General features: G+C 45.5%; 2 protein-coding genes across 2 annotated transcripts in view; both read right to left on the reverse strand.

Annotated features, from left to right (window-relative positions):
* Positions 1 to 729: 729 nt before the first annotated feature.
* Rsc1a1 (regulatory solute carrier protein, family 1, member 1) lies at positions 730 to 2883 on the reverse strand. Its single transcript, NM_023544.5, has one exon. It carries the CDS (start codon positions 2764 to 2766, stop codon positions 1018 to 1020), a length of 1749 nt encoding a protein of 582 aa, NP_076033.4. The 5' UTR covers positions 2767 to 2883; the 3' UTR covers positions 730 to 1017.
* Positions 730 to 22475, reverse strand: part of Ddi2 (DNA-damage inducible protein 2) — a 39857-nt gene continuing 18111 nt past the window's right edge. Inside the window, exons 5-10 of the mRNA NM_001017966.2 lie at positions 20279 to 20406; positions 15897 to 16025; positions 12574 to 12677; positions 9422 to 9611; positions 6437 to 6498; positions 730 to 2798 (exon numbers count right to left, since the gene is read on the reverse strand). Of these exons, the coding sequence (NP_001017966.1) occupies positions 6482 to 6498; positions 9422 to 9611; positions 12574 to 12677; positions 15897 to 16025; positions 20279 to 20406 (568 nt within the window). The 3' untranslated portion in view covers positions 730 to 2798; positions 6437 to 6481. The remainder of the gene's footprint in view (positions 2799 to 6436; positions 6499 to 9421; positions 9612 to 12573; positions 12678 to 15896; positions 16026 to 20278; positions 20407 to 22475) is intronic.

Below are 22475 nucleotides of genomic sequence, written 5' to 3' on the forward strand. Positions count from 1 at the left end.
CACTGTTGTCAGAACTTCCATTGTATTTCCACCGCCATGAGGGGCGCTCACAAACAAGTACCGAGAGAGGGGCCAGGGACAAAAGGCTCTCCCAGCACTTGCTCGCTGTCTCACTCAGCTCCGACTGAGCATGAGAAGAACTTCCTAGCAGAAGTCTTCCTAACAGAGTCTGCACAGCCAGCAGGCTCCTGGCGGTCAGCCCTGATCACTGGGAGGGCTGGGGTGTCAGTGAGACGCCTCGACCCTGTCTCTAGTACACGCCAGTGTCTGTCTAAGCCATTATCTTTAGCTCAGTCCTTGACATTTACAAATGGAATTATGATCGCGATTTTTTCCTTTCCCTTTTAAAATACAAGTAGCACCAGGTTTCACGCTAATGTGAATTTCCCCACACCCTTCCCATGGTCATGAAGGTATTTGGCAATCAGTCCATGCAGCAACCTATGATGTACAAACAAGGTAGCCCAAGGTGTAAGCCCTCCCGCTCGCCCTACTTAAATGTCAACCCTGAGCACACAAATCAAAACATACAACTCTAGAAGTTATTATCTTCTCCTTCTCAAAACATACAACTCTAGAAGTTATTATCTTCTCCAGCTTCCTGTTAAAAGCCATCCCCTGCACACAGCACAGCCAGAGCCACGGCGGGCAGCTGATCTGTCCTAGCTCCGTAGATGGCAGGTTCCTCATGACTCCTGCTTTCAAAGCACTCACTCATTCTAAAATGGTATGCTATACACAAAACCATCTGCTTTATTCCAGAATACATCATCGTCATGAGAATAAAAAGCTTTGTATGCACACACTGCCAATACATTTAAAAGGCCCAAATGTTAACAAGTAGAATAGACAAATTCAGACAAAAGATCATAAATTACTTTGGCCGGCAAAAAAAAAATCTGGCTCAACATTTTGCTTGCAGATTTTCTACACATTGTGTGTGTGTGTGTGTAGTATATTTGTGTGAAAAGGGCTTTTTCAAAAGGAATGACGTGTGGCCTAGCCCACTTCCCACAATTATGTTGGGACTACAATGTTCTTTGCTAACAAAACAAGAAGGGCAAGGTCTGCATTCCCACCAACTCGATGCAGAGCCCCGAGCGCTTCCTGCAGAGTGAAGCCGGCACCAAGAATCCTGTCAACATCTGCAGCAGGAAAGATGAACGGTGGAAGAACGGAGGGGGTGGACAAGGACTGTGTGGGAGGTTGGTCCAATCCACTACGGGGCAACCCAGCTCCAGGGCAGACACTGCTGGTCTCCGGCCTGTCTGGGCCTGGATTATGCACATGCTCTGAAGGCTGACTGTGGGCACCCTCACTTGCTGCAAGTTCAGGTGCTATTTCTACCCCTGAGGTGCAGGGCAACTGCTCAGACAGTTTAGCTGAGGTTATGGCGACAGAACAGCTCTTCCTGGCTGACTCTGTTGATCTGCGGACATCTTCTCGGTCAGGTGACAAGCCATCACCCAGACCTTCAAAGCTAGTGGATGCTTCATCTTCTACCGCAGCACAAGGGGCAGTTCCTACGATTTCTGTCTTTCCTGATTCAGAGGTGGCCTGGTGACAGGAGCCTTGTGAGTACTGGTCACTAGGGGTCAAATGCACACTTTGGACCCTTCTTCCTGAAAGGTCTGAAACACTTGGTTGGCTCTCAGCTCCTATCTCTGACTGACAGGTAACATGCTCAGGTGACTCTTCTGAAGCTGGCTTACAGCTAATGACCAAAAGCTCATGGAGTTCTTTCAAGGCCACTGTGACAGATGAACAAAATTCTTCTGCTGATTCCACAGAGGGCTGACCGTGGCCACTTAGAAGGGAAGAGGAATTGTCATCTTTGTTATCCATTGTAGACATGTCAACATTATCTTCTGGGAGCTGCAATTCCCGAGTCAAGATGGAATGTTCCACAGGCTCACAGGACGGGTTAGACTGTAATGTCTCCACTTCCATAGTGGGATTATCTGAAGCGAGATGTGCTACACTAGGGCTCTTGATGACGGCATCCTGCCTGCCTGTTGAGCTGCACATAGCAACCAGAGACTGTTCAGCTGTATCTACTTCCATCAGGGCTTCTGAGCATGGACAGCTACAGAGTCCTGAAGCTGGAAGACCCTTCTCTGCACTGGGAAGATGAGCGTGTCTTTGTAGCTCACCTTTCCTCAGAGCTTCCAAACTGACAACTTCTTCATGAAGCTCAAGGTCTTCTGCGTCACAAAGACAGCCCTGGTCCTGTGGAACACTCTGCTGTCCAGCCTCTCGCTGTACACTCCCTGTTTCTCTGTGCTGCTGAAGGCCGTTCACGGGACTTGGGGTCTGATTTTCTGGATGCCAACTCTTTTCCTCCGCAAATATCTGTGGCTCCCGCATCCCAGTAGTTGTGAGAGTTAAACTAGCGTCCTGTCTTGTGTGGAGATACACTCTGAGGCCCTGGGTTCCTTTCTCAACAGATTTCTCCAGATTACCTGCAACAACGGCTTCTTTTGATGACTTATGGAAAGGCATGGCTAGACTCTGCTCTGCTGAGGAAGCAAGGTCAGGAAGAACCTGCAGAGGAGGAGGGTCTGTTTTCTTAGAGTTTGTCTGGAATTCAGCTGAAGCCTTCGTAGCCTCCATAGCTAGAGATTCAATGCTATTGGGGTCACCGGGCTTGATGGCGCAGACGGAAGCAGAAACAGAGCGAGCGAGACTCGTCGGGCTACCAACCTCAGGACTCTGCCCTGAAGGAGCTGGATGGTCAAACCCATCTGAAGTCGGCAATGATGACATTCCCAGTGAGGTAGATTCTTTACTGCTTTTCTCTGTAATAAAGAGAAAAGAGAAAAAGATTAGCTAGCAGACCACTAACTTATCAGAGTTGAATCCTCAATAGAATAAAAGCAGGCCTTTTAATTTAGGTCTCTCTTGCAAATATGCTAAAAAAAAAAAAAATACAAGAATCTTTCTCATGGTGGCAAGGTAGCATCTGTCACTGAAGCTGAAATGGGTGTGTGCTTAATAAACATTAAAATTCCATATGTAAAGAAAGCACTATTAGCGTGCACTTCACAATGGATGGGTCAGTGCTCACACTTAAAAGATACTTATTGATGTATTTATTCACTCCAGAAAGGCTCTCACTGCACAGCAGAGCTGGCCGTAAGCTGAGAGGCGCCTGCCTGGCTTCTGCAGTGCTGGGCTATGGGAGCGCATCACCACACCAAGCAGTCACTTTATTTCTGGTGATTTTTTGCATCTTCACAGGATGATTCTCATGACAAGGCTTTTTCCCCTCTTTAAAACAACAACAAACAAACAAACAAAACCCAATAGGTTCTCACTCTGTAGCCTAGGCTGGCCAACTCACTATAGTAAAGCCAGATAAGCCTTTAATTATCAGCAATCCTTGTGCGTCAGCCTCCTAAGCACTGGGGTTACAGCATGGGCCACCACTGTTGGCTCCAGTTCGCTGTTCATGTTTCAAGTGTAAGCACAGGTGTCCAAAAGCAAGCACGCTGGCAAGAGAGCAGGGCAACCAAGAGAGGTGGGGTTTACATGCCTGGAGAGCTCTAGAAGACAGACAAGTAAACAGTGGATTTTATTTCTAGCCAAGCTTTTCAAAAACCATGGTAAAACTAAGCACCCAATTCAAAGAACAAAACAAAAAATGAAGCAGACAGAATTTTATTTATCTGTTCAACCACTGTGCATTCATACTTGAGGCCTCCACATTTCCTGTACTCTTGACTTCATGTATAAGGACGATGGCTCCCAGTGTCAGAGCTATGGGTATGCATTACTGTTCTCAAATTTCTGTAGTGCTCTGGACCAAACCAACCTCATCTTACATATGCCAGGAGGCCTTCTGCTAATCCAACTACATCTCTAGCTCTCTAACGAGCTCTGTTCAGCCTGAAACGTGTGGGAGTTTCCTGCTTTAGTGTGAGTGCTGGGATCAACATGCAGGATTACGCCCAGCTTCTCAATGCTGTACCCTCGTACAGCACAACAGAACTGACCAGGCGTAGGCACGTCACTGAATCCACAGGAGGGCAGAGGAAGAGTGTAATCATTCTTTGATAGGCAACAATAACTTACACCCACCCGAATTTGATTGCCCTTCAAACTTGATGCGGAAGCCACAGTGGTCCAACTCCTCTGGCACTATTAAAAACCAGCCTCTAACCACCAAAAATATCTTTAATTAAAAGGCATAGATTGCTATCAACCCTGGAAATATTGGTTCCTGGGTTATTAAATTCAATTCAGATGCTTTGTGCTGAACACTAACATCAGTGTGAGTGCTGGTTTTCCACTGGTGAGGTCACACAGAGTGCAGTTATGATGCTAACATCACTAATTAATTCATCAGACCCCGCTGAGCTGCATGAGAGAGAGGATGGGCCTGCTGGAAGTTGTCAGCTTTTCCTTTTTGTGGTTGAGATGGGATCTCCTGTAGCCTATGTTGTTCTTTCTGTTTGTTTTATGAGAAAGAGTTTCTTTGGCTATACTGGAACTCACTTTGTAGACCAGGCTGGCCTTGAACTCAAGAGCAAATGCTGGGCTCAAAGGCCAGTGGCACCCCCTCAAGGTAGTGACTAACTTCTTTTTTTTTCAGGGTTTCTCTGTGTAGCCCTGGCTGTCCTAGAACTCAGAAATCCGCCTGCCTCTGCCTCCAGAGTGCTGGGATTAAAGGCAAAGGTGTGCGCCACCACGCCCGGCGTGACTAACTTCTTTTTTTTTTTTTTTTTTTTTTAAAGATTTATTTATTATTTTATGTAAATACACTGTAGCTGTCTTCACACACTCCAGAAGAGGGAGTCAGATCTCATTACGGATGGTTGTGAGCCACCATGTGGTTGCTGGGATTTGAACTCTGGACCTTTGGAAGAGCAGTCGGGTGCTCTTACCCACTGAGCCATCTCACCAGCCCATAATTTTTTTGCCTGAATGTTTCTTTCTTTTTTTTTTTTTTTTTTTTTTTTTTGGTTTTTTGAGACAGGGTTTCTCTGTATAACCCTGGCTGTCCTGGAACCCACTTTGTAGACCAGGCTGGCCTCGAACTCAGAAATCCGACTGCCTCTGCCTCCGGAGTGCTGGGATTAAAGGCGTGCGCCACCACACTACGTGACTAACTTCTTAAAGAACTACCTTATCTTATAGCTGGTGTTAAACAGGATGACGTTCTGTCTCTGCTTAAATCTATATCCTGTAAATCTAGAAAGTTCTTAGCTTTATCCATCTAATCAATACAGCTGACTCTGAAATAAGTTCAATTTTGGACTAGTGCTAACATAAAAAAGCATACTGCAAAAGGATATCCAAGCCAGCACCTTAGGGAACATTTACACCTGGGCTCGGTGTCAGGGCCTACGCACCCCATAGAGCAGGGGAGGCGCAGGTGCCCTGGTGGACTCTGTACTTAATTAGAGCGGCATGTATGCCATCCTTCTGAAACTGAAATACTAGTACCGCAGGGGGCTAAAGAAAAAAAAAGGGCTAAGGGACATCAACTATTCCTAATGTCCTTAAGATGAGAGAGAAAGAGTCGGAGAGAGAAAGAGAATGAATATGAATGACTTGCTACAAGTCTAATTACAATCAGCCTCCAAGCCCTTACTAAAGATCTGTGTCAGATCGTCAGATAAAACCAACAATATTTATTTTATTTTTTTGGTTTTTTGAGACAGGGTTTTTCTGTGTATCCCTGGCTGTCCTGGAACTCACTCTGTAGACCAGGCTGGCCTCGAACTCAGAAATCTGCCTGCCACTGCCTCCCAAGTGCTGGGATTAAAGGCGTGTGCCACCACGCCCTTCTTCTTCTTCTTCTTTTTTTTTTTTAACACTACTTATTTTAAAGACAGTTTCACTCTATGTACAGCGCAGCCTTATCTCACACCCTGAAGCACAGGTGGCAAGGACGCAGGAGCATGCCCTGCCCACCCACTACTATCTATGAGTCTGGGGAAGCGGTTCAGCTCAACTTTCCATTTCTGCTTAATAAAATGAAAATTTTACCGTTTGAAGTTTATAAACGTTTATAGAGCCCAGCTTTTTAAAAAGGAAAAAAAAAAAGCTTAAAAAATTCAGTTATCTACAACAAACTGCTGTGACACCAACAATTCTTTTCTTTTTTTCTTCAGTATCTTCAGCTCTCAGAGGTAGTAGGTATAATGAATACTTTTTACTAATAAATACTTTATATATAATACTTTATAAATATTTTTAATAAATACTTTATAATAATACTTTATCCTGGACTGTTCCCATAACCAGTCAATCTTAAACAAGAATTTATGCCTATGTGTATATATGGCGACATACACATAAATGTACATACAGGCTAACCGTAACCAGACTGAACAGGGAGGAAGTCTTGAGTTTCCAGAATGACCCCAGACAGAGATTTTTCCGAGCACAGATGACAACGGGATGGAAGGTTAATGTGGTCTATAAATACCTGGTCCGGGCCCACTCCAGCTGCAGCACACACACACTACATGCATCATGGCTTCTGACGCTCTGTTTGGATTAGGAAACAGACAAGCAAACGTGGGTTAACAATGCAAAACCACACAGCATGCAGGGCTGTAGTCCTCGATCCTTCCCATCCGTAAAAAACCACACAGCATGCAGGGCTGTAGTCCTCGATCCTTCCCATCCGTAAAAAAACCACACAGCATGCAGGGCTGTAGTCCTCGATCCTTCCCATCCGTAAAAAAACCACACAGCATGCAGGGCTGTAGTCCTCGATCCTTCCCATCCGTAAAAGCAGGAGTTTCCACAGCGGGGCACCCCAAAGACTTTTTGGTGCTTCAATTCTCTCCAATTATAACCAGCAAGGTTTCTGTACTTGAAAAGCAATTATTCCATAGCTCTGCACAGATATTGGAGGCAAATATGCCACAGGCAAAGTCAATCTGTCAGAGGAGCTGCTCAAAGACCGATCGTTCATTCTGCAAGGTTAGTGGACAAGTACAGTAGCTTTCCACATTTCTCAGGATATATATTGGAGACAAGATCTTGCTATGGCCTAGAACTTGACATTCTGAGGGTGTGGCTTATAGGCAGGAGCCACCACCCCAAACTCAAGATTCAGTTATTTCCTTTCTTCCTTGGTTTTGTTTTTCATGACAGGGTTTCTCTGTGCAGCTCTGGCTATCCTGGAACTCGCTCTGTAGACCAGGCTGGTCTTGAACTAAGAGATCTGCCCACCTCTGTCTCGCAAATGCTGGGATTTAAGGTGTGTGCCACTACCACCCAGCTAAAGATTTGTAAGTTCCATCTGCTGCCTTCTTCACAGTTAGCCAGCCAACAGACATGTTTGGACAGTACTACTACTGACTTTAGATAAATACAAAAGGTGATGATACCCTAATTAGTCAAAGAAATACTTTTTTGAAAATACTCTCATCTTATGTCCAGAGTTGTATAATTTTCATGATCCTAAGGAGTCAGTTCTCAAATAATAAACACTACTGTTGCAGAGTCAGACTGTTTAAAAACTACACGGATCAGCACAGGTTCCATTTGGCAACAACAAAGGTTCCATGGGAAACCTGCCCCGTCCATGTGCTGAGCCTACTTTAGCACCTGCACTTTATTTAAGCCGTGCAACAGGAAGGAAGCTGTTACTGGGTTAGTAACACTGTTGCCATCAGCCATGGCTATGGGGGGTGGGGGTGGAGGGTGGGAGTGGAGGGAGCTATCTCAAATTGTCAGCATCCCTTCTCTACCAAATCACTGTCCACAGGCTAAGGAGGTGAAGGAGCTTACTCAAGCTGACCTTTTGAGAAGATTAAAATGATTGCTGCTGATTCAAAATTCTCCCTCTTTTTAAAAATTATCTTAGTTGCAACCAAAACTCCAGATTACACAAAGTGCAACATGACCAGCTGGTGCAAGGCGCCATCAGCTCCAGTTTCAGGGTGCCACACCTGCGAGTTCTCCAGGAAATGTAACAAGACCTTGCAGTTTGCTATTCAAATATATTATCTTTTTTGCCTCGAGGAGAAAGCTATCCTATGAGTTTGTACTCTAGGACACTTTACCAGAAAGAGCAAAGCGTGAGACTGTCACATTGAGGAATAATCGTGACACAAGACTTCTCCAGAACTCACTTAAGAGTTACTGTTTTTTCAGTTGATAGAAATGCACCTCAGAGGTGCTGGCCTGTAACAGACAGGGTGCTTCAGCAAAACGGCTGTGATTTATTTCTCAGAAGACTGTGTGCTGTCTTCAGACTTACATGTTAAGGATCCTGTTCTCAGAGGTCCTCTACCTCAGGAAACACAAATGATTAATCCAAAATTACCCTCACCACTGGTTCTCTGTGGGCAGCACTTCCTGTAAACATTTTTACTATGGAGTCACAGTAATTAATAATGCCTTCCTTCAAATCAATGAACAGGCTGAGAAAATAAAGCACATTTCCAGGGAAATATTGCTGGTCTTGAAGTGTGCTTACTGTAGTTTTCTTTCTTTCTTGTTTTTTTCAGGGTCTCTCTGTGTAGCCCTGGCTGTCCTTGAACTCAGAAATCTGCCTGCCTCTGCTCCCCAAGAGCTGGGATTAAAGGCATGCGCCACCACTGCCCGGCTTGTAGTTTTCTTTATGGACAAAACAGGATGTTTCAGAAGTATCCAAGCAAGTGACAACCTAATCCTGAGCACAGAACTGGGCTCTTCTTCCTCTTGTTCTGTTTTTCATAAACAAGGTCTCACTGTGTAGCCCCAGGGCCCTGAAATTACTATGTAGACCAGCCTGGCCTCAAGTCACAAGAGACTCGCTGTGACTCTTGAGTGCTGGTATTAAGATGTGTGCCACCATTCCAGGCTCCTGTTTTTTCCTTTCCCTTTAGGACTGGGTGTGTCTACCCAGTCCACATTAGCCTGGACCTCCATGTTCAGCCTAGGCTGGGTCTGAGCTTGGGATCCTGCTGTCTCGGTCTCAGGTGCTGCTTTGCAGGTGTGTGCCACTACCTTTTTTCTTCATCTGTTCAAATATGAGTCCTTCAAAGTTTCTTTTTTATGATGGTAAGTATGTGTGAGCACGCCTGGGTCAGAGGGTGACCGTGGAGTCGGTGCTGTCCACCACTTTCCCACGGGCTCTGGTTTCTAGGCTTCTGTGGCACGTGCGTTTACCTTCTGAGCCACGGCAATGCAAGGCCCCACCCACCCTCTCTCCTTTTTGAGAGAGCATCTCAAATATTCCAAGCTAGCCTTGCACTCTGATTATTTCTTCCTGAGTCTGTGGTACTGGGGACTAAGCCCAGTGCTAAGCACTCTATTATCGAGTGGCATTTCCTGTCCAGTGGTGCTGAGAGACAGGAGGAGGAGGTAAGAAAACAGTGAATACACCTATTGCTGACCAGTGAAGCTGCACATAAGCTAGAAAGGCCTTTACCTCACTAAGCACACAGCTCTACTCAAACCATCAGTCCAATACCTGCATCCTCGGCTGATTTTTGAATGGCTTCTGCTAATTCTTGGTCTGCAATTTCCTCTGGCCGTATGTCCTCTCGCCCGGTTCCATATGCCAAACGAGCACACTCTGGTAACTCCCCCTCAGGAAGGAAGGTGGTCTGTGAGCCCGTGGTGCCAATCACCAGAACATTTTTCTTCAAGTCAATAGAACACTTTAGAGTGAAAAAAATAAAAATAAAAAGAGAACAACAGCAGATAAAGTATCCTACAGAGAAAACGGTCCTGGCTCCTCACTCTACACATAAAGAAACTACTAAAAAAGAGATGGTTTAAAATAAAAACAGACATATCACACTGAAAGCATCAATTTTATACTTCTGGCTTTGGACACTAAGTCTTGCTATGTAATCCAGGATGGCCACCAACTCACTTAGCAACCCAAGACAGCCTTCACCCTGCCCTCCTCCCCCTGTCTCCCGGTGTGGGCTACTGCAGCTCTCTAGGCCTTTTCTGATTTTAGAGACAGGCTGATTGTAAAGTTGACTCTTGTCTTTCTTGGGTCTGCTGTTGCCGCTGCTGGCTACAAGCAGCTCTGCCTCCAGGTCCTGCCTTGGCTAAGAGGGCTGAGACTATGGCCAGCACTACAGCCCAAGGGCTCTGAGAATCAAGTTGAGATCACCACACTCGCACGGCCACTGCAGCTAGCAGCACTTCCCTTGTCCAGTTACTCCTAGGCCCTCTTCTGTTTTCTTCTGAGATAGGGTCTAGAGTCCAGACCATCCTTGACCTCCTGATTCATCTCCTGAGGCCCCCAACTGGTGGCATTACAAGTGGGCTGCATGGCCACTTTACTTCTTATCATTTCCTGTGTGTTTTACCTCTACTTGAGGTCTGACAGCTGCATGCGCCTATGATGTATGCATGTATGTCTGTAAAGTTACAAAATACCCACACATGCTAAATGACAGCAAGACACTGACAAACTAATAATGCAGGCTCCATTTATAAAAACACACTCATTCCTTCTAGTTACAATGCTACATCAATAGGATATACACGGCTTCTCAAGGCTTTTTGTTTTTAGGGGCCTGAATCCAGCACCTTCCATCCAGCAGGCAGGTAGGTGCTCCTCTGCCTCACACCACAGCAGTGGCATGAAGGCTGACTCAGGGTCAGTCATTGGTAGTGTCATTACTCAACAGACACTACCAAATGTTCTGCCATGAGCATGACTGACTTCAGGTTTACACGAGGAACACAAGTATTATCACAAATTAATGTCCTGTCAGAAAATTCTCCCTGTGTGAACAAAGCTTCATTTTTCAGCCTTGAAACCTCAAGGTTCCTTCTTACTACTGTTTAATCAACATCTAAGAAAAGGATGTAGTAAAACAAAAACCAAACAAACAAAAAACAAAGCCAAACCCTTCAACCCTCCTGGCTTTAAATCAGAATCGTAATTGTACAGCTTGATTCATATAAGTGCTGGGGCCCGAGAGGCTGGGCAGCCAAGCACTCGTGCTCAGCTCTGTAACAGGATGTCTCATTCTTTCCCCAGGATCAGGGAACCCTGAGAAAGAGGGGACAAGAGTGGAGGAGCTGGACGGGATGAGGACAACAAGGCCTCTGCATCAGCATGGTCACAGCTCACAGGACCGGAGACAAGCACAGGACCTGCACGGGGCTGCACCAGGCCCTTTACATGTATTTTATGGCTTCCAGTTTAGTGGGTTTTTTTCCCCCCCACGATTCCTGAGTGTGCAAACCAGTGATCTCTGTTCCTTGTGCCTTATCTGTTTTTCCATTCTTGTTTTATCTTATCATATCACAATCCCTTGGAAGCCTGTTTTTTTTTTTCTAACGAGACACAAAGGTGGTTCTAGATGGAAGGGGTGATGGGGAGAGACTGGGAGGAGAAAGGGAACCCATAATCAGGATATACATTATGTGAAGGAAAAAAGGTCATTTTCAGTAAAAGAAATAAAAAGGAGAACTTGTTCTTGCAGAGGGCCTTCTATCTCCAGCACCTACACGGTGGCTCCTAACCATCTGACCCTAAGGTCCAGGGGAGCCAACTCTCTCTTTTTACCTGGAAGGGCACCAGGAAGCATGTGGTACCCAGACATGCTTACAAACAAAATACACTTAAAAATAAATCCAATTCTTTAAAGACTAAAACAAATAATAAAACTACTAATGTCAAAACAGACAAGATTTAACTTATCCCTAGAGGTTTTACAAAGAGATTTGTGCTGTTCCGGTTTTTTGCGGGTTTTTTGTTTGTTTTCCAGAAAAAGATTCTCTGTGTAGCCCTGGCTGTCCTAAAACTCACTGTGTAGACCAGGCTGCCCTCAAATTCAAAGATCTGTCTGCCTCTCCCTCCCAACTGCTGGATTAAAGATGTGCTCCTCCAAAGCCTGCCTTGTGTTGTTTTGAGGCAGGGTCTCATTGTGTGACTCTGGTTGGCCTCACAGATGCCTGACACTTCTCTTTTCCAAGTATGCATGCACCACCACACCCAACTGGCAGACTCTATTTGTAACAACAAAGTGTTTCAACTCTGAATGATGACAGAATGTACCAAGAACATTTCCATGGTTCTTGGTTTGTCAATACTAGTGACAGACTGATGTGACTCCTAGAGACACAGCTCCAGTGCTCGCTCGGGCATGCTGGCTGGCACATGCCTGCTAGTGCTCGGGCATGCTGGCTGGCACACGCCTGCTAGCCCAGTGCGAGAGGAGAGGCAGAGGGAGGAGCATCCCTGCGAGTCTCAGGGACTCCGCTTCACACAGTGAGCTTAGCTCCAGGCCAGCGGGGCCACATAAGAACCACCACCACCACCATAAAACACAAAGAAAAAAAAGCCCAGGCTGGGGAGTGCTGAGCGTGCAGCCTTACTTGGTAAAGTCTTTCACGTGCAGGCATGAGGACCTAGGTTTGGATTTCCCCACTGTAGGAAGCCTGGTGCAACAGTGCCTTATAACCTTAGCACTGGGGAGATAGACCAGGAGGCTCCCTGGAGTTGCTGCCCAGCCAGTGTCACCAAACTGGTGAACTCTGGGTTCAGTGAGAAGTACTCTCTGAAACAGGTAGGTGGAGGCTGGGGAGGTCACCTGCTGTCAGCCTCTAGCCCCCACACACGTGTGTCCACACATAAAAGCTCTTAATTACCTGGTGCCGTTTCAGCATGTCCAGACCCAGAAGCATGTCCATAGGCTGTTCTTCCAGAATTGAGAAGGAGCACGCCAGAAAATCGCCTTCAATCTGAACCTGAGCTAAAGCGCAGAGAAAAGATATTACTGATGCTGGCTTCACATGCCCAGGGAGCTGTGCCTGGGCTTCCGGAACTCAGCCAGCCCGGTACGGCGTAACGATCAAGATAGGCTGAAAAGCAAGTGAAGTGGACTGGACGGAGCTACTGTTATGAACACCATCAGGACCCACGCTCAGCAGGTGAAAAGAGCAAACATTATGAGGATTAAGAAAATGGTAGCAATGAAGTTAACTCTCTAGTAGTTACCAATTACTTTTTATATACTTATAAAAGGTCTCCCAGGCTGGGGGTGGGGAGTGGGAAATATGTGCCCAATATAGAACACACTAGACAACCATGTGCTTAGTTCCCAAATGAAGAAATAGAAAACCAAAGAGTGAGGAGGGACAGCTCACTCCCTGGTTAAGGTGGTTAAGAGCATTCCACTGCTCTTCCAGGGCAGCCACATGATAGGTTACAGCCATCTATGATCTGATGTCCCCTTCTGATGTACATAAAGACAAGAATATTTGTAAAATAGATGAATAAATAAACCTTAAAAAAAAAAAAAAAAAGGCTGGGCATGGTGGCACACGCCTTTATTCCCAGCACTTGGGAGGCAGAGGCAGGCGGCTTTCTGAGGCCAGCCTGGTCTACAAAGTGAGTTCCAGGACTATACAGAGAAACCCTGTCTCAAAAAAACAAAAAAAGAAAGAAAGAAAGAAAGAAAGAAAGAAAGACAGACAGACAGACGAGACGAGAGCACTTACTGCTCTTCAAAGGATCTGAGATCAGTTCTCAGGACCCACGTCAGGCAGTTGACAACTGACTGTAACTCAAGTTAGCCTCTAAGGGCACATGCATACACATGGTATACATTTACAGACATATACGCATAAATAAAAATAAATCTTTAAAAAAGAAAACCACAGTGTTCTTTCCTATATTCCTGTCATCTGTCTTATCTTAGTTTCTGCTTTAATCATTTTAGTATTATACATATTTCTAGGAAACATTGCTGTCCATTTTGTTCTTACACAACCTCATGTGCTCAAGGCAAACCTCTTTTCTCAAAGACAGGCTTTCTCTGTATAGCGCTGGCTGGCTTGGAACTTGCTCTGTAGGCCAGGCTGGCCTCTAACACTTGGATTCCCCTGCCTCCGTCTCCCAAGTGCTGAGATTAAAGGTGTGAGTCACCTGACCCAGCTCTCAAGACAAACTTAATTTCATTTAGGTATCATGTAGGTGAGTTCAAGGTCAGCCTGAGTTATATAACAAGGTCCAGGGCTACTAAAAAAAAAAAAGAAAAAAGAAAAAAAGAAAAAGAAAGAAAAAATTCCTGCCTCAAATAAAGAAAAAACAAAACAGAAGCAAATTTCAATCTTCCCTTTTTTAGACTTGATTATCATTTCCTTTTTCTAATGGTTTTTTTACTAAATCTCATGTAGTCCATTCAGGCTGGCTTTGAACTCCACCTGCCGCATGCATAGCTTACAGTGTAAGGAAACCACGTCCAGCCGAGGAGCTTTGCCTGAGAGCAGTGCAAGTGCTGTGTGCACATGTGGACACATCTGTGGAGGCTGGAGCTTGATGCCCAGTATCTTTTCCTCTGTTGCTCTCTACTGTAGTGTTTGAGACGGTCTCACAGAACTAGGGACTCACCACTTTAGCTGGACTGGATGGTTTACCAGTCTCTAAGATCTTCCAGTCTATTCTCACACTTGCACAGCAAACACTTTGCCAATTCAACCATCTTCCTTCCAACCCGCACGTGGACTGTAATGCGGACAATTTACATGTATGTACAGTGAGGCTGGTCTGACTTGCAATTCCTCTCTCTGTGGATACGCAGCTATCCCAGAACACCTCAAACCTCTCGTGCTCTAAGATTTCCATATGCATTTCCACAGAATGCAGATACCCACTTGGTGATAACTACAAAAGCAATTAACCGAGACCTGCCTGGGTGTCCAACTTTTAAACATTGGGTGCTCTTTCACAGCACCCAGATTAGGTCCTAGCACCTAGATGGAGGATCACAACAACCCATAATTCTAAAGGATCTGATGTCCTCTTCTGAACTACAAAGGCATCAGACACAAGTAGTATCAAAACAAACAAACAAACCAACCAACCAACCAACCCAGGCATATATATAAAATATAACAAATAAATCTTTAAAAAACAAAACCACAAAGTTGAGTTACAAGAAACAAAAGTAGCAAGAAGTTCACACACATACATACATACATACATACATACACACACACACACACACACACACACACACCCCTTATAAGTAAGTCTGTCATCCCGAGTTGGGTCCCTGGAATGCACATAACCCATGTACAGGAAACTACCCTTGTTATCTATGTCTTGCCAGTTCATGCAATAAAGAGTCTGTGAAGTTATTGATCTTACAGCTTACTTATTAGGATCTAGAATCACTATGGACATAAACATACTTGTTATATCTCCACAGTATAGAAAGGTCTTTTATTTCTAGAAAATACCCATTCTGAGGATCCACCAATATCTTGCCCCCCTCTCCTTGAGACAGACAGACAGACAGACAGACACACACACACACACACACACACGACACAGAATGTGGAAGATAAACCTAGTACAAAAGAATATTTTGAGTGAATCACACGGGAATGCACCAAGGAGGGCTGGAGGACAGCCTGGTGGTAGAGTGCGCTTAGCATGTGCTAAGGCACCGGCTTCCATCATGGAACTGGTATTCCAGACTAAAAAATCCACCAACACTTGAGTACAAGAAATGAAGAAGAACCATACTCAGGCACATGGAAACACCCTCCAGGGAGCTGAGAGGAGAGAGGGCCACATAGCCCAAGAACACTAAGCATCTCCACAGCTATGATGACAACCGGGAGATCAAAATGCAGTGCCTTTGACCAAAACGCAGCTTGACCTTTGACCAAGTCAAGCTAGAGGGAAAGAAGCCACACCCAGAGTCAGCAAGGTGTCTTAACAAGTAACTTGCTTGCCACAAAAGCCTGGCAACCTGAAATCAAGAACAGGGACTTGTGGAAGGGTGAGCACCAATCCCCAGTGCTGCCCTCTGACCTGCAGAGGGGCACCCGTACACAAGGACACACCCACTTGCTCTCAAGGACATGCCATACCAGTCAGAGGTACTGTGAAAGAACTTTAAAACTCACTACACTACAAAATCCCTATTTTAAAAAGCAGCAAACTGCCCACCTTCACTCACCTAGATGCACCCTTCCAATAATCTTCTGTGTGCCTACTCCTTTGGCAATGCCAGCCCACCGACGATCTACCAGTCTCATTATGTTACACCTTTCTGCACAGGCCTGGCTCATAATAGTCATCTGGGCTCCTGAAGGGAGAGAGAAATATCAGACTGTAAAACATAAGCCACGTAACATCATCCTGCCTAGCTTTTTCTTTGTTTATTTTGTAAAGCCCTTGCTGTTCCTCCTGGATCCACCCTCATGTTCAGGGATTTCAGATGTGCACTGACACCCCTGATATTGAAATTCACACCAGAGTCTACCAAAGTACAGAAGTATGACTGAGAGAAAAGAGTATGTTGTTTATAGAGTAACTAAAGGCTACTTAAAAACTCCACCAACAGAAAATAAGCTTGTGTGGGGCAACGCTGCCCCAGTGAAGATGGAAATGTTAGGTTATGCAGCAGCGCCTTATACGCCAACATCTCATTTTCTTGCTTGCCGAGTCAGGGTCTCACTCCCTGTATAGTCTTAATCATGTGATCATGTGACCCTCCTTCAGCCTCCTGGAATTACAGGTGTGTCAGTGTTGGGACAGTATAGCCCAGTGGTAGACCACTTACCTAACCTAACACGGACAAGGACCAGACCCACTTTAGAAAAAAGCAGGGCATGATGGCATATACCTTTACCCAGCCCTCAGGAGACAGAGGCAGGAAGATTTCTATGAGTTTGAGGCTAGCCTATTCTATACAGCTAGCTAGCTCTAGACCATCTATAGCTACTTATGAGACCATGTCTCAAACAAATAACACCCCCTACCCATGCACATAAAAAAACCAAAAAAGCCCCAATGAGAAATGAAGCTCTAGATGAGTCTTCTTCCTCTGAAAGCTCAGGGCATGTAAAACAGTTTCTTTTGGGCACAAGGTCTCACTTCAGCTCAAGCCTAAAATTCACTACCTAGCTCAGGATTCTCTTGTTTCTACCTCCTTAGGTAGAAATGACACACATTCTCCATTACAGTCTTATTAAGTTTTATGCAGTGCTGGGCATCTGACTCAGGGCTCTGTGCATGCGAGACAGGCATGTTACCAACCAGGCCACCCCTAGCCTTGAGAGCATGTCCTGTCTGGGGTACATACACTCAGCTGTATTGGCTGATACTGTAATCTCTGTCTAGCCTCAGCCACTCCCTTGGATGCGGTCCCCTCTCAGCCTCACTTCTCACCACTCTCTAACTGTGTGAGCACAGTTCAGTGTTGACTCCTGCTCTCTTCACCCTTCCCTGAAACTATCTCTGCAATGTCTGACCTTCCTTCTCACCACAGCTGTCGGTCTGGCCTGCACCTCTCCCCTCCTAAGTGGATTCTTCTCTGGCTCTGAATCTGTGCCATGCATGTGTACTTTAAAGCAAGCATGCCACCCAGAGTAACTGAGTTCCTCCAGCTCCGCCTCCGCCTGCAGCCATCCTAAGCCATCACCTTCAAATCGCTCCTTACCTGCTCCAGAACCCTCGAAGCCTCCCACTGTGCACAAGCCTGACATGTCAGTGCCCCGCCTCAGGCCACCATGATCTGTTCATCTTCAACCTTACATTCCCCATCTCTTCCTCCTTCTGGCAGGGTCTCAGGGCCCAGGCTAGCTTCAAACTCACTGAAGGATGTGGATGACCTTAAATTTCTTATTCTCCTGCCTCTATCTCCCAGTACTGGGACTAAGTTCTGTGCCATTGTGTTCAACTTACAGAGTACTGGATCAAACCCAGGCCCTCTCTACCAATACATGTGCCCACACCCCATTCCACTCTTACAGTCTTATCACATCTAGATAGCATTTTCAGGTGGGAGGAAGGCGTACCTATTCCCTCTGGCCTGCTAGAAAGGACCCCTTCCCTGCTCCCATTTTCTGAGGTTCATCTGTATTTAGGCCTGGCTTGAGAATCACCAACCAATCCTGTTGTCTGAATTCACTGCATTGTGGGTATTAAGCACCAGCACCTTGTGGGCATTAGCAGATCTTGGGCATGAGAAAAGAATGACTGAGGTATCACACAATGGTGATGGTGTCTGCTTAGCAAGCAAGGCCCTGGGTTCCACCCTGACCAACATATGCGCGAGTGCACACACACGCATGCGTGGTCAAAACTCCTATGAGGAAACTAAGGTTCAAAAGTCCCAGAAAGAGTCTAGGAAATCGGGAAGGCAATTCTGTTCTCTGAGTCTCCACAAACTGACCACTGGCTTAGCACACAGCTCCACATATTGTGCCCATGGAGCAGTCTAGTGGTCACGCCTGGAAATGTGCCTATGTAGCCCAGCCCTGAGACAGTGATGTCTACACCCAGCACACCCACCCAAAGTGCCGTGTCTAAGGATTCTTGGGCATCAAGCACAGCTGAGGCTGAATCTGAGGTTCTCCATTAACCAGTGCTATGCCTTGCAACAAAGACTTGATTTCTCTAGGACTTCATGTCCTCACCCACAAAACAGGAACACATCATGGCACAAAGGGACGATCAGTAAGATGCACTGAGCATCTAGCATGGTGCTAGGTGTATAGTAAGAACCATCTGGTCTCTCAAATTCACCTCCTGAAGCTCACAAAAGGAACCTTTACCATTTAAGCACTCAGCCCAAAGTTACACAACACTAGATACACAACTTTTAAAAAAGAAGACTTGGGTTGGAGAGATGGCTCAGAGGTTACAGGTCCTCAGTCAGTTTGTATCTTGACACTGTGATGTTAGGTTCCCAACACCCAGCTACTTCAGTCAGGCTGCTCACAGCCTCAGAGAGATGGCCAGAGACATGAGCATGGCCACTCAGCCACATTCCCTTAAAGCACTAACACTGAAGGATTTAAAAAGCAGAATTGGGGACTGGAGAGATGGCTTGGTGGTTAAGAGCATGGGCTGCTCTTGCAAAAGACCCGAGTTTGGGGCTGGAGAGATGATGGCTCAGCGGTTAAGAGCACAGACTGCTCTTCTAGAGGTCCTGAGTTCAAATCCCAGCAACCACATGGTGGTTCACAACCATCTGTAATGAGATCTGATACCCTCTTCTGGTGTGTCTGAAAACAGCTATAGTGTACTTATATATAACAAATAAATAAATCTTAAAAAAAAAAAAAAAGACCTCAGTTCAATTCCCAGCACTTACACGGTGGCTTACAACCATCTGTAATGGGATCTGATGCTGATTTCTGCCATGCAGGCGTACATCCAAATAGACTACGCAGTTACGAAAAGAAGTAAATCGTTTTTGGGGGTGTGGGTGTGGAGAGGCTTTTTGTTATTTTGTCTTTTTTTTTTTCCCCCTTTAGAGCTGAGGACCAAGCCCAGGGCTTTGCGCTTGCTTAGGCAAGCGCTCTACCACTGAGCTAAATACCCAACCCCAAGAAGTAAACCTTAAAAAAAAAACAAAAAAAAAAGCAGACCTGGGGCTGGAGAGAGGGCTCAGCAGCTCAGAGCACTTGTTGCTTGATTCCCAGAACCCACACTGTGGCTCACACTATTGTAATTAACTTCAGCTCTAGGTATTCTTACACCCTCTTCTGGCCTCTGTGGGCATAGATATACTTGTAGGCAAAACATAACAAATGAATAAATAGTTAAATGATTTGAAGAAAAGTAGAGTTATCATTAAAAATAGATGCCACTTAGCACATGAGCCACCTGAAGCTTAAGTGGCAAACCAAATCTCCTCGCCTGCCTGCTCTTTCCTTCCTGTCTAATGTTATATGTTTTGCTTGCATGTGTGCCTGTGCAGCACACGTGAGCCTGGTGCCCACCAAAGCCAGAAGAGAGCATCAAATCCCCTGAGGTTAAAGTCAGACAGTTGTGAGCCCAAAGAACATAATTTATCAAAACAGAGAACCACTCAGACCATCCCCTTAGTAAACAACCCTTCTGTTGAGCCTCACAGAAAGCAGCCTCCAACAGCAGCGAGGGCCCCGAATTCTGACTGTTCCTCATTTGGCTCACTGTCAACCTTTTTACTTTATTATTTTAAGAGAGCTTACTTTTTAATTACATTCATGTACAGGGGAGGGGATAATGGAATACAGGTGCACACGGACGCAAGTAGAGGGCATCATAGTCCCTGGAGCTGGCATTAATCGGTATCAGCTGTGGGACGTGGGTGCTGGGAACTGAATCCACGCCTCTGTAAGAGCAATACTCACTCCCACCCAACCCAAGCACAACGGTATCTCCTTCTGTTTAAGCTTCTCTTTTCAGTTCTTTGGTTAAGTGACCACCAGTAACAGTAGAAGACAGAGCTACTCAAATACAAACCCTGGTAAGAAATGACTGGGCAAAGGTCTCTGCTACCAACACAGACTGAAAACCTCAGTGTCTGTCTAAGTCATGGGGCTCCCCTTCCCTGCCGTCTGTCACCTGAGTCGACAAAGGCTTTCACAGGATGCCCGTTCACTCTGCAGTTGATGTACAGCATGGCGACCTGGCCGAAGCTCTCCGGGGCCTCCTCCATAGCTATCGTCATGTTCTCCTCGATGTTCTGCTGCCTGCAACAAGCCAGAGCATGACACTGGAAGCCCCGCTCCCAGGAAAGAACACCACGAAGGAACTCATGTGAAAGTGGGTTTTCCCCGAACTGGGACAGCAGAGTCACAGAATGGAAATTGATTCTATGTTCCCTCATAGGTGAATAGGTGACTCAGCAGTGGACAATGAGACACAGGTTGGAGACCACCTAACACAGCATAACAACCATCCTCAAGTTAAATTATTCTTCTTTAAAAGCTCAAGATGGAAAAACTCCTAGAAAGCAAGGTCATTGCCCTTTTTATCTTACCAAATATTGAAATTTCATGAATACTACTTGAGACAGGTTCTTAGTATACAGCCCAGGTTGTACTTGAACTTGTAACCCTCTCATCTCAGCCTCTCCAGTGTTGGGATTATATAATATATACCACTATACCCTGCAAGAATGCTCCTTTATTTTCGGATTTTTTTTTTTTGAAACAGGGTTTCTCTGTAGCTCTGGCTGTCCTGGAACTTGCTCTGAATAGCATGTTAGCCTCAAACTCATGAGATCTGTCTGCCTCTACCTTCTGAGTTCTGGAATTAAAGGAATGTGCCAGAACTTACAGCTAATATTTTCTTTTAAACAATGCATTGCTGGATGGTGACCTTCATAATACCAACCTTAAGCGGCAGAGGTAGCTGGGTAGAGTTTAAGAGAGTGGTTTCAACCTTCCTAATGAAGTTCCTCATGTATGGTGACCCTCAATCATAAAATTATTTTGTTGATACTTCGTAAGTGCAATTTTGCTACCATTTTACATTATCATAATGTAAGTATGTGACCCCTGTGAAAAGGTTGTTCTGTCCCCAGGTTCCACAAGGAAAAAGGAGAGATCTAATTCCAGCAAGTTGTCTTCTGACTGTCACACACGCGCATACACACCCCCAACAAATAACTGTAATAAAAATGTTTTAATTCTGGCTAGACTTGACCACATTCCTTGGGTTGGAAAGATGACCTGGTGGTCTTGGTGATTACTGTTTCCCAGAGAACCTGAGTTTGCCCAGCGTCCACGTTAGGCAGTTCACAGCTGCCTGTGATTCCAGTGCCAGATAATACAACAGGCCACCAACAGTCATGTCTGTCTGTCTGTCTCACACACACACACACACACCAATAAAATTAAACTAAATATTTAGCATGCATGGTGGCACACACAGAGGTAGGTGGATCTCTGAGTTCAAGACTAACCAGTGCTACACAGTTAGCCCCCATCTCAAAGAACAATAAATCCAGTGAGCCAACCAACCAACCAAATAGGGCTTCAGGGCAGCCCCAGATACACAGCAGTGTCTGGTCAGCTTGGGGTATGGAGCGATCTGCTTTCTTCACATCTCCCAGTTTCCTTTACGGCCCCCTGTAGGAAAGGACCTGCTTGGATATGCTGCACTCACTCTACTTGCAGAGTCTGTCTATGTGCTTTCCCACCCCTTTCCTTTTCCAGGATGAATGCAACCATGCTTCCGTCAATGGCAGGCTCCCTTACAGCTGCAATGTGACACAGTAAGAACAAACTGTTTCTCTGGGCAGACTCAGCTAGTCATGTCCACAGACAGTCAAAAATCTCTGATTAGAACCTGCAGTCCCAGCTAGTGTAGAGGCCAAAGCAGGAAACAGTTCAAGGCCAGCTTGGCAACTTAGTGAAGATCCTGTCTGAAAATAAAATGTGAAACAGAGCTGAGGCTGACTCAGTGACTGAACACTTGCCTAACTATGCAAGAGAGTGGGGGAAACACAACCGACTTGAGCAAATAGCTTAGGGCTTTCAATTAATTCTAGAATATAATTTGTATTTCTTCAATTTTGAGTCCAGTCAGAGGGCCAGAGATGCAGCCTGGTAATAAAAAACTAGTCTAGCAAGCATGAATGGCAAGGTTCCCAATGGAAGCAAAAGGGTGGGGAGAGCCATTGAGTATAATAAAGCAAGCAAACTAGGTAACTACAGATAAAGCTCCCACCCCACTTAGCAGAATACAAGAATTGCTCCTTGTATTTACAGGGTTTTTGCCATCAGCACCTAAACCTGACTTGGGGTTGGGGAGC

This window comes from Mus musculus, chromosome 4 (genome assembly GCF_000001635.26).
Source record: "Mus musculus strain C57BL/6J chromosome 4, GRCm38.p6 C57BL/6J".
NCBI classification, from domain to species: Eukaryota; Metazoa; Chordata; class Mammalia; order Rodentia; family Muridae; genus Mus; species Mus musculus.

Coding starts and splice junctions, on each gene's coding strand:
- Rsc1a1 (NM_023544.5), bottom strand. CDS start 2,766: ATGTCATCATTGCCGACTTCAGATGGGTTTGACCATCCAGCTCCTTCA.